We start from the raw sequence: 17610 nt of genomic DNA on the forward strand, positions 1-17610 counted from the left end.
CACTCCCGTTTTACCATCGCAAGTGCAAACGTCAAGTTGGTTTAGATTTCTCAGGGGAGAAAGGGAGCAGGCACTGAATTTAGAGTTTGCCCTCACTTCTGCAGGGGACCCTGGGACTCTGGGTTCTGCTCTGACCAGTTCATTGATACTCCAGCCAAGCCTCCTGTCACAGCCTGCGTTCACAGCTCCAACCACAGCTCCAAGACTGACCTGAGGTGCTCCCAGTGACATCATTTCATCTGTCAGGCTAGCACAGCAAGCAAGGGGCCTCCGAGGACCCTGGAAAAAGAAGCAGGGCAGCAGCTCCATAGTTGCTATGAAACACCGTCCCGGGAATGAGAAGCAGTAGGCCCAGCAGAGAGGGTGGCTGGCCCAAGAGAGCACTTCCAAGCTCCATGTCCCAGGGAATGTGCCAGGCTCTGAGGCCAGAGCGAGGACCTCAGCAGCCCACTGCCCGTTCCCCAAGTGTACTGTGATGGCAAGGGAAGTCTAAGGGCCTCCAACCCACTGGGAAGACTGGCGGTGAGTGCGGCAGAGGCCCACAGGGAAGCTCTTCAGTGCTCACACTGGGCCCTTCAAGGATAGCCACAAGAAACCTACACAAGTGGCACAAGACAATTCTAGAAATGACTAAGGGGTGAAAGAGACATAGCAACTCTTGCTATAACCAACAGCAACAAAACATTTGAACTGCACCACAGTTTTTAGTCAAAGACTGCTTGAAATAAAGGACACGTGTATTACTGTTCACTATATTTTCATCATATTGGAATCAACTGTTAAGTAACATCTTTTCACAACTGAATCTTTGTTGTTGTTTTCCAAAAGTACTTACATGCATCTCCTTTGATCACCAACACTGTTCTGATGTAGTAACGACTAGTATTATGCCCATTTTATAGAATAATTGATTCAAGTACAAAGCAAGTTAGCTGCAGAGAAACTACACAAATGGAGAAAACCAGAGTGGACTTCACGGACATGAAAGGTGCAGAGGACAACAGAGGAAGCGAAAAGGAGAAATTTAGACATACATGAGTCTGGTGAAAAGGAATGACAACAAAGGCAGAGCTGCTCAGAAAAGGATCGGACAAAATCACTCCCCCCGCAAACCTCTGAGCGCAGATCTCCACCCGTGTGGGCCGGGAGGATGAAGAGAAACATCCTGAGATACCTCGGATCCTGCGCCTTCGTTTCAGAATGGGAAAGGACTGGAGAGTCAGGAGAACAGCAGAATCTTCAAGAGAGTCAGGGATATAGGATACAATTTCCCAAAGTCAGAGGGAACACATAAGAATTAGCTAGAAAATCAGAACATTCACCATTAATCAGGAAATGTACCAGAAACTGAAACTGCCAAAACACAAAATATTTTTTAAGGCAATTTTCAAAAAAAAAAAAAAAGAGAAAATACCTACATCTAACAAGAAAGTGATGACAATCCCAGCAGGGGCTAAGGGAGCTAGGCAGCCGCTGCTCAGCTCAGTGACACAGGTGCTCAAGGGAACTTATAAAAAACGGAAGAAAGGGACGAGCCCCAGGCCCAGCATTCATAATTATTTGGGTGGGACAGTCATGTATTTCATGGGACATTCAGTAACTTGAATTAATACTCTTGAAACTCCAAAGAGGTTTAAATGCTTGGAAATCTGCCTGAGAATGTATTTCTAATGGATTTGCTAATCTGAGCAAGTCCACAGAAGAACCACCTAGAGTCTCGGAAGAATTCCCAAGGGCCCTGCAGTTGTGGGCTTTACGCCAAATCAAAGAGTCTCATTAGATATTATAAAGGTACAAGGACTGGGTTATGACGCCCAACATTGTGACATGAGAAAAGCAACAGACCTGGGAGTTGCGGCCGTGCCATTCACGGGCCAGGAGATCCTGGGCAAATCTCTTAACTTGTGGTTTCTCTTTTGTAAAATGGAGTTTATTTTGAAGACTGAATGAGAGAAAATAAAAATCTCATAAACTGAAAAGCACTTAGTGAAGCACATGGCACATTCTAAGTACTCAATATTATTAGCTGGGTCCCAGGAAACGCAAAGCCTGCTTTCAATCTGAAGCCCATTACAGGGGAAAGAAAAGGTTCCCTGGACAGTCGCTAAAGCTGTGGTGTTGACACAACAGTCAACAAAATGCCTATTACACTGTAAGTTGTTTGACAGACTGAAAGGCCAGTATATCTACCTCAACGTTTGACCAATTCCAAGAAACAAATCCTACAGCAGCCCCTCTTTTTCCGCTTAAGTAAGTTGTCAGGCTGCTTTGATCAAGCCTCATGCTAGTGATTTACTTACTTGCCTGGCATAAGGCCTGAGTACAAATTCTTTTAACTAGACTCCTTGAAGTAAGGCTGGAAGCCAGCTTACCAATCTAAATAAACTGGCCAGTTAAAGTAAGGGTTCTAGAGAAATGATTCCTAACCAAGAGGAGGAACTGTTCCAGAAACTCCCAAGATTGGTAGAATAGGGATTTATAGTTTGAAAGTCATATTCAATGTAATAACTATATATGAGAAAGAAATAACTTGTTTTTATAATACAAATGAGAAAAAGCAAGATAAAATAATCTTGGCTGCTGAGGATGGAGTTGGGGACAACAGACCTGAGGGAGAGTTTGTGAGAATGGAGAAGAGGTATGAGATTTCAGGTTTCTTAAAGGAGGCAATGAGTTTTGAAAGACTAAGGAACACTGTTCTGGGGGCGCCTGGGTGGCTCAGTCGGTGAAGCATCTGCCTTCGGCTCGGGTCATGATCCCAGGGTCCTGGGACACAGCCCTGTGTCGGGCTCCCTGCTCAGCGGGGAGTCTGCTTCTCCCTCTCCCCTGACCCTCCCCACTGCTTGTGCTCCGTCTCTCAGATGAATAAATAAATAAAAATAAAAAAAAAAAAGGGCCACTGTTCTACAGGAAAGGTGTTTGGAGGTTCCTGACTGATTAGATAGGTAGCTGGTTTTTGTGAGGTAGCCCTCTGCCAAACTATACCTACACTAAAGGAACATTCTCTGAAACAATTCTACAGAAATCACTAGGCTACTTAATAGAGAGATTATTGCAGGACATCACACAGTGCCCTTACAATGAGGTCCCAGGAGAGAAATTTCTTCGTCCTTGGGTATCATCAAAAGGTTCTTGTTGTTAATTCCATTTATGCCCATTCTATGCATAGAAGTGATTGTTTCCCCTTTACATTAGCCCCTAAGGAACTGAGAATCAACACTATGGATCTCCTCTGGCAGACAGAAGTTTTTGATGCGTCTTGTGGGCACTAACCTCCCCTCTGACTTCATCCCTTTTTCTTCCCACACTTATTTCAACCCTAGATTCTTCAATTATTTTATAACTTATCACGTAGTACTAGATGGATCTTTATGAACTGCTCCAAATCCTTTCTGGAACTATTTATTTATTTATTAATAAATCTAAAATGAGCAAAGCACTGTGATAGGAACTAGAGGATAGACAAAGATGAACCAGAGGTTGGCCTTGTCTTACCGCCCTCAAGGAGCTGGTCGGGCTATGGGACCCACAGCAGACAGACCACTCTGAGGGCGCCGTTAAAGAGTCACGAGCAAAGTCCTGACAGCACTGCGTGGGAAGCACTACACACTCGAGAGCTTTTTTGGGAATAAAACCACTCCTCTCTCGAGCTCCCTGTGCACCTATCACTCCACCTAGCACCCTGTGTGGAAAAAAACTGTTTGCATGTTGCCCTGGTTAAGGCACTGAGTTCCTAGCAGTTCTGGGCCTTACTCATCCTTGTTCCGCAGGGGCCAGTCCAAAATCTGGCACCGAGTAGATGCTCAGTAAGTGTCTGCGGAATGAGAAAGCTTTCAGCAGGTACAGAAGTGAGCAGGCGCTCCAGGCAGAGCGACCAGCATGAGCAGAAACTAGACGTCTGGACAGCGAGGCCAATGTCAAGGGGACAAGAATGGGCGCTCTGTGGAGAGCTCAGGCTGAAAAAGTCCTGAGGGCCTAGTATGCTACATGACACTTAGAAGGCAAGGTCCTCACTATTTGTTTTGGTAACTCCTGCATACTCTAGTCTTTAAGTAACATTTCTTCGTTACACAGAATTCCTTCTACACCCAGACTCACCAACACTTGTGTGCAAAGGGTCATATTTGTGGTTGATTTCTAAAAGTCTATCTGGTATTACTTATAGTTCTAGTGAGGGAGAATAGTAACAAAGATCTACCTCGCCTGAAAACAATAGGCTGTCCCGACTGAAGGAGCATCTTGAGGAAGGTAGACAATGTATTTGGTCAGCCAGAATCAGCTGGATCATTCCAGAAGCTCAACAGAGTGATAAATGTTGTAAGGGTGCCCTCAGATGCTGAGATAGCCCCCACATTGTTCTTAGGGGCTGGATGGACTTGGTAACACACTAAAGAAATACACTTAAGGATCACAGAGCTTTCATTTTTTAAAATATTTATTTATTTATTTGAGAGAGAGACAAAGTGAGAGACAATGAGTCGGGGGAGGGGCAGAGGGGGGTGGGGAGAGAGAATCTCCAGCAGACTTCCCACTGAGCCTGATGCGGGGCTCCTTGATCCCACCACCCTGAGATCACGACCTGAGCCAAAATCACGAATCAGACGCTTAGCCAACTGAGCCACCCAGCAGCCCACAGAGCCTTTATTTTAAGCCCAAGTTCTTGGAGAAACCTGGGACTCCCCAAGGAAATGGACAAACACCAATACTTCTCCCATTGACAAAAGAGAAGGCAGGAAGAGTCCAAGGACACACATAAAAAGGAAGAAAACAGGAACACAAAAAATTCTACAAAGGGAACACACTGTGTAAATGGAACCACAGGGAGAGAAAGTTTTCAGATTCAAATCTGGCAAGGCCAAGATCATGTACTTACTAAATAACAGGAAAGTTCACTTCAGTGCTTCATATGCTCTCCCCAGAGTAACAGCTCAATAATAACGCTACCCTAAGTGACTGGGGTGCCTGGGTAGCTCAGTCGGTTATGTGTCTGACTTCAGCTCAGGTCATGAGGTCCTGGGATTGAGCCCCGTGTCAGGCTCCCTGCTCAAGGTGGGAGGGAGTCTGCTTCTCCCTCTGCCCCTCCCCACCACTCATGCTCTCTTTTTCTCTCTCTCAAATAAATACAATCTTTAAAAAAAAAAAAAATGCCACCCTAAGTCACTGCCTCTGTTCCAGTGCATGATTATACAGAACATGCAGTTCATGCTACAAGATGCTGCTGGGTCAGCAGAGCACAGTGTCTATAAAACAGGGCCCCTGCCCAGGAGGGGCTGGCCATTGGGTGGGGAAACTTGAGGCCATAGCCACAAACGTACACAAATAGCGTAAGGCTGCAAAGGCTTCCAGATGGAGGAAGGACAGTTACTCTGTGCAGAAAGTGAGACTCAGACAAGCAGAAATGAGAGTGTAAGATAATGGAAGTGAAGATACAGCAGTTTACCACAAGGGTGCTTAATGCTGGCTGAATTCAAAGTCCAAACTTGCCACATAGGTAATACAAGGTCAACACAACATTTATGGTCCAAAAAGAGACACTTCTTAAAGTAAACAGGGAGCTAAAACTAACAACCAAGTGGAATTGATCTCATAGGCCCAGACTGGCCTGCTGCAGGGAAACAGAGACGTACAGTCACCCCAGCAAAGGGAATCACTGACTTTGTTTCTGGAGTCAGGTGATGGCCATGAGAAATGGAACGACAGGGGTAAATGTAGGGCTTGTAAAAGTGACTAAATATGGTGGGAAAATGAAAAAATCTAGGTGAATCCTCCTTCAAAGAAAAGGTGAAATCTGGAGCAACTGCTTGAGCTTCATTTTAAACAGAGGACGACAAAGTAGAAGTGTTCAGAGGGAACACAGAGGCAGGGACTAGAAGTGAGGACACGCATTTGCAAGCAACTCGTAAAGACTTACCCGCTGGGAGTGATGACAGCGGAGGAGTCACAGCCCAGAGACAATGCCATGAATTCTCACTTGAGTTTTATCAATCCTCATCTTCTTTGATCCCGGACACTCACAGTGGGCAAGCCCTCCCAACTCCCCACTGGCCCAGCCAAATCTCAGAGAGCTTATACCTCCATTACAACACCAAATTGAACATCTCCGGCATGTCTTACGTTCTCTGAGAGCTTTTAAAACACATTACATTTACTAATAAAAAACTGTCTAGCTTAAGTCTTAGACTTTCGCACTAGACAATACAAAACTGACAACATAAAACCTCTCTCCCAAAATAATCTTTATTTTTGGCTAATAGGGTAATTCAAATACTTCTGATCTGATTACTTCTCAGAAAAAATTAGCTGTTGCTTCCAATGAGAGCATCCAGCAAAGGAGGAAAATCAAAACTGGGTATGAAAATATGCAAATGAGGAAAATATTTCATGTTTTAAGTGTATACGGATGAGAAATCTGGATGGCTGAGGATACAAGTCCAACTCAGGCAAGCTAGGCTCACAGAGAACCCCAGGATCCCAACACTGGGCAGCATAGAGCAGTCCCAGAAAGGTTGCTACAAAAACGGGAGTGAGGGCGGGTAGGCCAAGAGGTTCACCCCATCCTCTGCAGGTGATCAGGAGGGAAAACGGGGAGAGAATAGCAATTTTCTGTCATTCTGTGCACGGGGGACTGCTCTCCGAGTCCACACTCGGCGGCTCTGAGAAAATGTTAAGTACAATCCAAGCCTCACAGGCAGGTTCAAAGAAGCACTTGCTAGCCCTGCTGTGCCAAGTTTCCTACTCGGTTGAGATCATTCAGAGCCCACATCCAGAGTGTAAAGACTACAGCCTAGTTAATGGATGTCGGATGGCACTATTCTCTATATGGGAGAGCTTCCAGAAGATTAACTGTTCTTAGTTGTAAACTGTCTCCATCTTTTAATGCTGATTCCATTAGCATTAAAGTGCGGACTGATTTCCACTTCAGTGAACAAATAATAGAAAATGCTCATTTAGTGCAATACAGAAAATTTGCTTACTTTCAGATTTCACATTAATACAAGAAAAGAACAAAAAGAACTAAGAGTATTTTGTCCTTAAAACCCACTGGCCTACCCTACACTGGCCATTTCCCTAACTGCCTCAATATGAGAGGAAGAAAGACGCAACTGGGCTTTGCATTCACTACTTTAAACCTTGTCTTCCCAGAGTCTGCAGGAGAAAAGCGAAGCCAGGCACTTAAGAGAACAGGCTCAGGCAAATTAGAGTTTTAAAATAGCAAGCAGCACATTCGCCCTCCAGCACCTTCCTCCTGCTTCCTCCAGATGCGGAAACACACTGCCATGGTGTAGAAAGGGCTGAGAGTGTCTCAAGTGCAGAAAAGGAGAGGAGCCTTTACAGCACAGTGAGGTTTTCTGAACCTTTCAGCAACACTAACTGCGTTTCTACACATCTGAGTCACACCCTAGTGAAGAATCAATTTTATGGCTAAGAGATTTCCTATGAACGCCACCGGCCACTTTCGCCCCACAAAAACAAAAACAAACAAACAAACAAACAGAAGGCAGTTGTTAGGATGAGGACAATCTTCGCTGAAGGACTGCTCACATCAGAACCTCTATTCCCCCCGAAGGCACGAAGAACCAGCAGAGGGAGGCAAAGCTTTCCCGACAAACACAAGTCAGGGATAAGGGGTTCGATATGCAAAGTCTTTTATTTAAAATTTGAAAAGTTAAGACTTACGACCACCTCAGTATATGCCATTCCCATCTTATAAATAAGGAGGAATGACGGGTTCAAACTCGTGCAGAGCTGCATTTTCGTTTACAGAACTCTGTAGGCACTTTAGAAGTGAAGCTTGGCTTCAAAATACAAACACTGGGGGCTTTGGCTCAACCTTTTAATATAAAAAATTCACTGATGTACAAAAATGTGAAAGTGTGACAATGATAACATATGAAATCCTGTGATTGCGAGTCCCCTCGAGTGCGCGCCATGGTGCCCGAGCACCCGCCCACACGCACCCGGCGTGGAAACAGAAACCAATGCAACGGCTGCTCCGGAGAAGCGCCAACAGTGCGCGCGGCACTCCACCAATCACAGACCAACACCTACTCCAAACATTCAGAACGAAAATACGGCATCTTCCAGAACAGCAGGGCGGACTTCCTACTCACGATGCACCAGCACGAACAGACCCAGCAAGAAGAGTACTGCATACTAGGAAACAAACGCAGAACACAAGTCAGGGAAGCTCTTAAAAGTGTCCAAGTCCTCAGAGTTCAGTCCTGCGCTGGCTGACTTTGTGACCGTGACCAATGACTAAACTAACCAGTTAAGTCTGTAACCCATGTAATAGTTCCCAAAAGTAAGCAAAAGAGCGCATGTGTAATGAAACACGTAGGATAGGCTCTTACCTTAAATTTCGGGTAGTCATTCATGAGGATCGTCACAATCCCAATATAAGGAACAAATCTAAACAAACGAGCAAACAGAAAACTGGTCATCACAGAACTTCCTCGGTAGCCAGTCTCATTTACCGAATATTCTCAGTATCTTTCGCAGAAAACTGATTTTCAGGTCACAAAGTCCATTTGTACAGACCGTCCTATTAGAACCTTCCAACGACTCATGTGACAGGGAAGTTAGGAGTACCACCATTTTACAGATGAGGAAACAGATGCTCGTGCCCGAGGTACGCGGTTTCGGTGCAGGAGAACGAGTACCAGACCTAAAGTCTCAGGCTCCCAGATGGGGACTCTCGCGCTACACGCGGAGTCAGCGCTAGGGGCTGGGTTTGTTGTCATGACCTTCCGGGAGCGGTCAATCTAGCTGGGGCGACAAGGCAAACACAGCCAGACCATTACAAGGTACTTCACGTTAAGTAACCAAAAAGTGAGCGTAAGAGCTCCATTACAGCGCTCCGATTTCATCACCCACTCATTTGTTAACCACCTGTAATCTGGCTCTGGCTCTCCTGACCCCAAAATTTCTTCCAGAACAGTTTAAATCGCTGTATGCAGTAGACCAGTCTCACCTCCCATCTTCCTTTTCATCTCTGCAGAATCTGACTTTGAGGACCACAAACTTCCCTCAAAATCCCTTCCCTCCTTGGTTTCTCGAACACACCACAAATCTATTTCTCCACCTACCTCTTGGCTGCTATCCCTTGTTTTTTTCACTAGCTCTTTCTTCTTCCTTGCCCCTAAAGTGTATCCCCTTAAATCAGATACAGATAAAACCACCTGTTAAATACTCTCATAGACCTGATATATTTCCTTTGGAGTCTTTACCCCTTTTATTACATAATTGGTCGTACAACTAGCTCTATAGTGTCTGTCTCTCCTACTCGACTCTGAGCTCCATAAGGGCAAAGACGATGCCAATCTTGCTCCCTACTGTATCCTCAGGGCTGGACGTAACCCCTGTACACAGTAGGCATCTAGTAAACACTGCCTGATGGAATGTCTGGATGTCCAGGCCTCTTCTCTTCCTTTCCCTTGGAGAGCTTATTTACTCCGGACTTCACTTCTCCCAACAGAAAGCACTCCTCAACCTCGTAAGAATTCAGGGGAGAAAGGAAAGGTTAGCAGGGTACCATTACTGTGGGAGGAAACGCACAACTTTCTTTTCTCTCCTCCTCTCTTACAGCTGGACTCTAGAATGGGCCCCGTGATACTGACCTAGAGCTTGTCCTGGAGAAGGGAGGTTGGGCTGAGGTGGAGACTGAACTTTGTATACTTTAAAATAGCCCAGATATTTCTATTCAGGGCATCCACAACCTGTGCACCATCATCCCAAAGGTGCACAAACAGAAATCACCTCCCACATAACGCCTCCACCATCAAAGCCGTAGGCAAGCTTGAAAAACAGAAATTTTGTCTTTGGTGCACTTCCTTCCTTTGAAGAACTCCTCTTACTTCCTGTCTCCTGTCCTCACCCCGTCCTGTCCCTCTTCCTTCTGGCAGCATTACCACACACCCCCCACCTCTCCCCATCCCCAAACTTCCATTCTGCAAGCTGATGTTTCCTAAAACCAAGCCTCCTTCGTCAGCATCACCTGCATAGCCTGTTAAAAACGCAGCTTGCTGTATCTCCCTCGCAGTTACCGAGTCAGAGCATCTGTGGAATAATGCTTCTGCACAGCACAGCACCGGCAGCTCAGTTCTAGCTGAGCTGAGAGGCCTGGAACAGGCATGTGGTGGCAAACACTATCCCCTCCTAGGACCCTGGAGCCTCTAAGAGCTGAAGAGTAACAGTCCCTACAGGACGGCAGAGCTAAGCGCTAGGAGGGCAGACAGGGGTTTTCTGTGTTTTTAAATATGTATTTTTTCTTTGTAATACGATAAGTTATTTCTTTTGTCTCACTTATAAGATCTTCATACAAGCAGTAGCTTTCAGTGAACGTAAATCATTTAAGAAGGTGACGGCAGATGCCTCACAGTAATATGCAGGCTAAAAGCGACAGAAGTATCTGTGATTTCTACTGCTGCTGATTCTGGGCTGATGATCCACCAGCAGCCGTTCTCACAGAAAGACGTGCGCTGTTCCCTCCGCGCGGTATCCATCCTCGAGTGATCACACAGCTGTTCAGGAGTTACCCCTGGCAACATGGTCCCCTAAGGTTGGTTTTTCCTTGCCCCACCACAAGAGAAATGGAAGCAACTTGGTCTTTAGGAGTAATGAAGACAAATAATATGAGAGGCAGTCCGAAGTCAAAGAAAAGATTTAATTATCTGTTTTCCTCCACAGAGACAGCAAAGGGTTGCTGATCGAGACATAACGCCTCTCCCATTAGTCATCTTCGATTCAAATCAGCTGCACTTTTCTTCCTACTGCTGGAGATACTCAGCTACAGCAGAGCTGACAATAAGCAGAAGAAGGTCAAACACGCTGCCCACAAAGCCAGCTCCAACAGCAGCCTGTGCCAAGCTAACATCTAGAAGGTAGCGTGGGGCAGAATACGTGCCCCTGGGAAGTGCTGGTGAGGACGGAGCCTCAGATGGAAAGACTTCCTGAACATAATTTGTCAGACGTCAAAGGGGCCTCTATCTGGGAAGCCCGGACCTCGACAGCTGACTGAAAAGGGATCATTGTTTCTACCCCAGAATAATCGGTTTCAAGTTGAAGTAAAAAGTACATTTTAAAAGCCTCATCCTTAAAACTGGTTTTAGTCAACAGAGAGCTCAATTACTCTACTTCTTCCTTCTCTTCTGCATCCCTCTTCATTGTCAATGTTCTCCGTTCCCAGCCTCCGGCCTGTCTCTCACCCTCTTCTCCTCTTGCTCCTCCTGTGTTTTCAACCACCTCAACTGAGAAAGAATCACCCCTATTAAATACTTAGTTGGCTCAGTAGGAGTTTCATGAACAAACCTCGAAGGCATGATGCAAGGTGAAAGAAGTAAATTAAGACGTAAATTAAGACCACATATTGTGCGATTCCATCTATATGAAATGTCCAGAACGGGCAATCCACAGAGCAGAAAGTAGATGAGTGGTTGCCAGGGCTGCGGGGAAAAGGGGATGGGGAGTGACTACAAATGAGTACGGGGTTTTCTTTTCGGGGTGTGGACATGTTCTGGAATTAGTGCTGACAGCTGGGTAACCCTGTGGATATAATAAAACCCACTGAATTATACACTTTTAAATGGTGAATTTTATCTCCTAATATATGTGAATTATATCTCAATAAATCTGTTTTAACTTGTTTTTGTTTTGGGCCTTATGCTCCAGCATAAAATTTTTTAGTGTGCAACTATCTAGCAAAAAAATGTTTTTACTGTGTAAAGACACTTGCACCACCATCACATACTGGTCTGCAGAAAAGCGATTCCCAGGGTTTGGGTACAGTCTGACTGTGAACTATCGGTCTGTGTTTTATAATCTCCACAAAAGGAGGTGCTATGTGTCCAGGTAAGTGGCAGTATAATCGAGGCAAAGTAAACTTGTACAGTTAAGATTCGGTGCTCCTGCTATGTAGCTACGTATGTCCCAGGTGTTTATATTTCATGGGAAGTTACTTAATCCAGAGAGTACCATGCTATTGCTTTTTTTCTTTACTAAAAGCTACAAAAGACCTGTATTTTCAATGTTGGGATTTTATTTTATTTTTAAGAAATCTCTACATCCAACGTGGGGCTCAAACTCACAACCCTGAGACTGAGCCAGCCAGGTGCTGCCCCCAATGTTGGGATTTTAGAAATGATACTGAATATAGTTTGAGGTTAAAAAAAAAAATCCTTCAGAAAGACAAGTTACTTGAGTGAAAGCCTGGCTCCTTAGCCCTTTTGTTGGATGATGCATCTTCTACCCAAACAGGGAGCCAGAGTGAGCAGACAGAACTGCATTAAATACCTAAGACTCAAGATCCACATAGAGGGACACTCTGTTACACTGTAAGAGCATAAATAAAACAGTACGGCAGAATTTAACAAAAGCCGTAAAGTATGCATAGGTTTCACCCAGTAATTCCACTTCTATGAATTTACTGAAGAAATGATTACTGGGCAGACGCACTGAGATGTATTTAAGATGCTCATTATTAACACTGTTCACACACACGAAACACTCAAAGCATCTACCAATAGGAGATTGGCTAAATAAAAATACAGTCTAGCCATTCCATGGAATAGCATACAGCTATGAAAACGATGATATGGAGATATATCTTTTGATTTGTAAAAAGACTGACAACTTTGGGGTTAATAAAATGTTATAAACAGAGTGACTATCTCTCCTCACACACAAAATGTGTTTATGTATGTTACATACATATGTTATCTGCACCTTTTACATAAAGACTAAAAGAACATAAACCAAAAAGTTAAAACACTTATGGAGGGGGAGGGGAAGGAGAGATATAACTTTCTTCTTCTTCTTTTTTTTTTAAAGATTTATTTATTTATTTGAGTGAGAGAGAGAGAAACTCAAGCCTACTCTCCACTGAGCGCAGAGCCCAACACGGGACTCCATCCCACGACCCACGCTGAAACCAAATTGGACGCTTAACCGACTGCACCGCCCGGCGCCCTGTGACTTTACTTTTTGATGACTGTTACTTATATTTCTACGTAAATCTGAACATTACAGTTAAAAGAAAAACAGAAAGACTCAATGAGACTGGAGAGTGTGAATAACCACGTTAGCAGCATCCTGGGAACTGTGGGAGACGGGAGTGTTATTTCTCAGGAGCACTGATGATCTAGTTTGTAGTATAAAAGGATGTCTGGGGCGCCCGGCTGGCTCAGTCAGTGCAGCATGATCTTGGAGATCTCTTGACCTCAGTAAGTTTTGAGCCCCATGTTGGGTGTAGCGATTACTTAAAAATAAATAAAAATCTTTAAAAAAAAAACATGTCTAGCTCCAACATAGGAAATGAAGTTCCCTTGAACCGGAGGCATGCATACAAACAGCTCTGCAAGAGACAAAACACACCGGTGCCTGTTCTGATCCAACCTGTCTGGCCCCAAAGCAGCATCTCTCACGCTCTAACTGAAGCAGCTTTCACTTAGTACCGCACACCGACTTCTCCGTGGGAAGAGAACTCCTCAGTGTGGTGGCCTGATCTCTAGTAGAATCGCTCTGAATCCAGTGTCTACAGAAGGAGCAGATGTTCTGACAGGGGTAGAGCCCCATGTTGCATCTGAATAGTGAGAACCAGCAGCTCTCCACTTTCAGAAGTGCAGTGCCAGTAATTCTGGCATGACGGTTAGGAGGGTGGGCTCCGGAGTCAGCCGGCCACTTAGCATCATCAGTGTGGACTTAGATAAACAACCTAACTCGTCTGTGTTTCCTCATCTGTAGAATGGAAATATTAGGGTTGTTCTGTGGTTAAAATGAGGTAATACTTGTAAAACATTTAGAATGAGTCTCTGGCACACAGTAAGCCCTGATAAATGTGAGTTATTGTTAATACTATTAATAACATGAAGGTAGTAACAATTCTATTACGTCCTCATGTCAGTAACTTACAATTCCTGTCCTCCACTGATCTGTTCTCCTGATAAAATCTGAAATAAACAGGCTTAATATAACTTTTAAATTTCATTTGACCCCAGTGATTGTAAGACTAGAAATAAAACAGTATGAAATAAACATGATAAAATTAACTTAGATGAATACTTTAAGCTGTTGACTCAGTAACTGCTGAAGAAAGACATTTCCAGAAGCAGGATCAACACTGCTCTGGACCCCCCAGACTAGCACAGTATAGACTCAGAGTACAAGAAGGTGCCCAATAACATTTCTTGAATGAATTAAATAAACAAAGGAGTTTTTAAAATTATCTCTCCGATCCATCATCTCATCACTAATATTCTACTCTTTTGCTGCACCCCATTTCCTCCCCTCTGGAGCAGTATACCCAAAGTTTTAGATGCATTTTAAGAAGCATGCTTTTTCAGACACAAGGTGATTTCGTAGAACCAGGACCAAAACATTATATTCAATTGTGTGTGATCAGACAATATGACAGAGGGCCACATTTCACGTAAAGCTCAGTAAATGCTCCCCTCTATACTTACCCCCTTGCTCTCCCCACGACATCTTTCTTCTCTAGCCAGTGTTGTCCTTGTTTATAGAGGCCTCGGTCATCAACAGCATTATTATCTCCTTTGGTCAAAAACTTGATATGTCCATTTTGCCTTAAAAGAATAAAGGGGGAAAGAAGAGCGAGGGAAAGCCAAGTTATCAAGCACCTCCATGCCATTTGCAAGCACAAAATCTGCTTTGTTAACCAGAACTGTAGTGTTTCATCATCATTCCTAATATCAAAATAATTCTCTATTTAGCTAAAAGGATGTTCATAGCTGTGTTTATACTGGGGAAAAACTGGAAACAAGCTGAAAGTCTAACACTCATGAGTTGAAATAATGTAAGCATTGAGGACAATGTTACAGAAGAATAGTCAATGACTTTGGAAGATGATACACATTTATTAAGTGAAGAAAAGATTACAGAATAGCATATACAGTATAATCTCATTTTTATATTTAGACAAACACAAACCACCAGTTTTCTGTAAATACAAAGAGCAAAGGAACCCATTAAACTACCCCACAGGATATAATCCACAACAAATACTAGGGAAACTACAGAATAACCTAGTTTCTTCAACCAACAAGTTGTGAGGAACAAGGTAAGTCGGAGAAAGAATTTACAGCTTAAAGAAAGAGATTATAAAGCCTTATCAACCAACTGCAAGCAATGACCTTATGTGAATCTAGAGTCAAACAAACGGTTAAAAAAAAAAAGCTTATGACAATTGGGAATTTGCACAAAGATTAGAAACACAATAATACAAAGGTATGGTTGTTCTTTTTTGGGGTGTAAGCATGCTAAGTGTAGTTATGTTTTTTAAATGCTCATTGCTTATGCTTTATAGCTATTTACTAAAATATCTACATATGACAGGACATGATATCTAGAATTTGATCCAAATAATACAGGAAGGAGAGTGGGAAGAGGTGGTAGTGTAAGTGGGGCAGAACTGGCCATAGATTTGTAATTATTGGGACTGGCTGAGAGCACATGGGAGTTGAGTATCCAGTTTTGTGTACTGTTGTGCATGTTAGAAATTCTAACATATTTCTAAATATATATATATATATATTTATATTTATTTTATATTTTATTTTTAAGTAGGGCAACACGGAGCTTGACATGACCCTGAGATTGTGAGTCGTGGGCTCCAATGACTAAGCCAGCCAGGCGCCCCAGAAATTCTCCGTATTTAAAAAATAAAATGAAAGAAAAAATAAGATAGTAAAAAAGATCTAAACTGACAAACCAAGGTATAAACAGAGGCCATCTATGGCTTTCTTTAGCTTCTAATTTTTTTCTTTAGCTTCTAATTTTATCCTCCAACAAACCTACATTGCTTTGACATGCCAAGGTTTTTAGGAAAAGCATTTTACTTATCAAGAAATTATTAGTTTAATTCTGTTAAAGAACAGGAGGTTTCTAGTAATTTTAAAATTTAATCAAAAGCATTTTACAGTTTGATAAAGACTATCTTAAAACTAATTCAAGTGAGTTTGGGTTAAGTACTATATAAAGAAGAAAATTAGCTCAGACTCCTACTGACTAACATCCACTTAGATTCTAAGCCAGACACTGGCTCACTAGACACAAAATGTGGCAGATGAAACTAAATTGGAAGGTGTTGCGAACAGCAAAAACAGTTAAGTGCAAACAGTCACATTAAAAATGAGATTCCAGTTAGAAAAAATGCAAATATATACAGAAAAAAACAATCCTTAGCTGACAACTCAGTGAGGGAAAGAGTGTCTGAAAACTTCTGGAGAGGGAAAGAGGACAGGTGCCAAGAGGGGCCACAGGAGCACAGGAAGGAAGAGTGTACGCAACCATGAAAACAACAGCAAGCCCACGGAGGCAGAATTGAAACACCAAATTTGAGGAAAGCGAAATGGGGGAGTGGAGAAGCTCCCCAGGAAAGGAAAGGGACGAGACCTGGGCTCTCCACAAAGACTTGATTTGCCAACAAGCCACACAAACACACCTGAGTTCCCCGCTCTGGGGTGGTGTCGGGAGAGACCACTAGAGCTGTGTGAAAAAGCACAGGTCTCCGTCTGCGGAACGGGAGTGGCGGCACCGGCCCCTGTTCGACCTGCCATCAAGACCAGCCCAGCACTTCACCGCTCATGGCCCCCAACACTGACCGATGACGCACTTACACAGGGCTTTCCCCTGGTGACCACAGGGACCAAATATTCAATATCATCTATCTCCAAGGAGCTCGACGTGCTTGCAGTTCAATTCAACCATCATAATGCTGTGATGTTAGGAGGGAAGAATTAATCACCTTCTAGGTAAGAAAAAGTAAGACCCAAAAAGCCAAACGGGTGCAATACAATCTCTCTCTGCACAGAAAGAGCAAAGCCGAGGACTAAGTCATCCCCACCACAATCTTTCTCCTTCCAGAATACTTGACCACATGCCAGGAGCCGCCATCATCAACGATAATACCCTCTATAACAGGCGGAACTTAGTAAGTGTGCGTCAGAGGAAGCTGTAAAATAAAGTACGAATTTATATGTGGGAAAAGCATCAGCATTAAGAGGGACTTGACTAGCAGGCTAACGGGAGGAACTAGCCAAAAGAATTAAGTCAACTGATGATATTTCAAAATGATGTTGTCTCTTAAATGAAAACACAGACCTTGCTATGTGCTAGCTCTTTCCTGATTCATTTATGTTGGAAGAAAATGGAAAACAAGAGAGTAGGTAGGGGAGAAGGACTCAAAGAAGAGATGTTCTGCCATCTGCCACAGCATGTGTGACCTTGCCTGCAGGCGTGTCTCACAGCCCTCCTGGAGGAGCCAGGAGTAATAACTCCCCCTTTTTTAGTTAATTAAAAACACAGTAACTACAATAAATGCAGGACGTGGGTCAGTCTTTTTAAAAAACACCACCAACTACTTTTTCTCAATGTACTATTTACTCCTCCAAACTACCTCCTATTAAAAATACTGGAAATTTCTTAATATCCCTTACAAGAGTATTTTGCCTGAGCTCAGCAGTGCACGAGAGCAAAGCCCTGGATTACGCACGCTTTCCCACCGCCTGGTCAGACAGCTCAGCGCACACCGTGTGTCCTCTGGAGAACAGGTAGGACGAGGTAATGACCACGCTGGGCACAAAGAACGGATTCAAATTC

At 43.6% G+C, this 17610-nt stretch overlaps 1 protein-coding gene across 2 annotated transcripts in view; it reads right to left on the reverse strand.

Annotated features, from left to right (window-relative positions):
* Positions 1-7933: 7933 nt before the first annotated feature.
* SEC11A (SEC11 homolog A, signal peptidase complex subunit) overlaps positions 7934-17610 on the reverse strand; it is a 38607-nt gene continuing 28930 nt past the window's right edge. For both annotated transcript variants that reach the window (XM_040642836.1, XM_008687800.2), the window contains exons 4-6: positions 14457-14576; positions 8352-8409; positions 7934-8154 (exon numbers count right to left, since the gene is read on the reverse strand). In XM_040642836.1, coding sequence (XP_040498770.1) covers positions 8104-8154; positions 8352-8409; positions 14457-14576 — 229 coding nt within the window. In that variant the 3' untranslated portion in view covers positions 7934-8103. The remainder of the gene's footprint in view (positions 8155-8351; positions 8410-14456; positions 14577-17610) is intronic.

Source organism: Ursus maritimus, unplaced genomic scaffold (assembly GCF_017311325.1).
Source record: "Ursus maritimus isolate PB19 unplaced genomic scaffold, ASM1731132v1 scaffold_27, whole genome shotgun sequence".
Taxonomy (NCBI): Eukaryota; Metazoa; Chordata; class Mammalia; order Carnivora; family Ursidae; genus Ursus; species Ursus maritimus.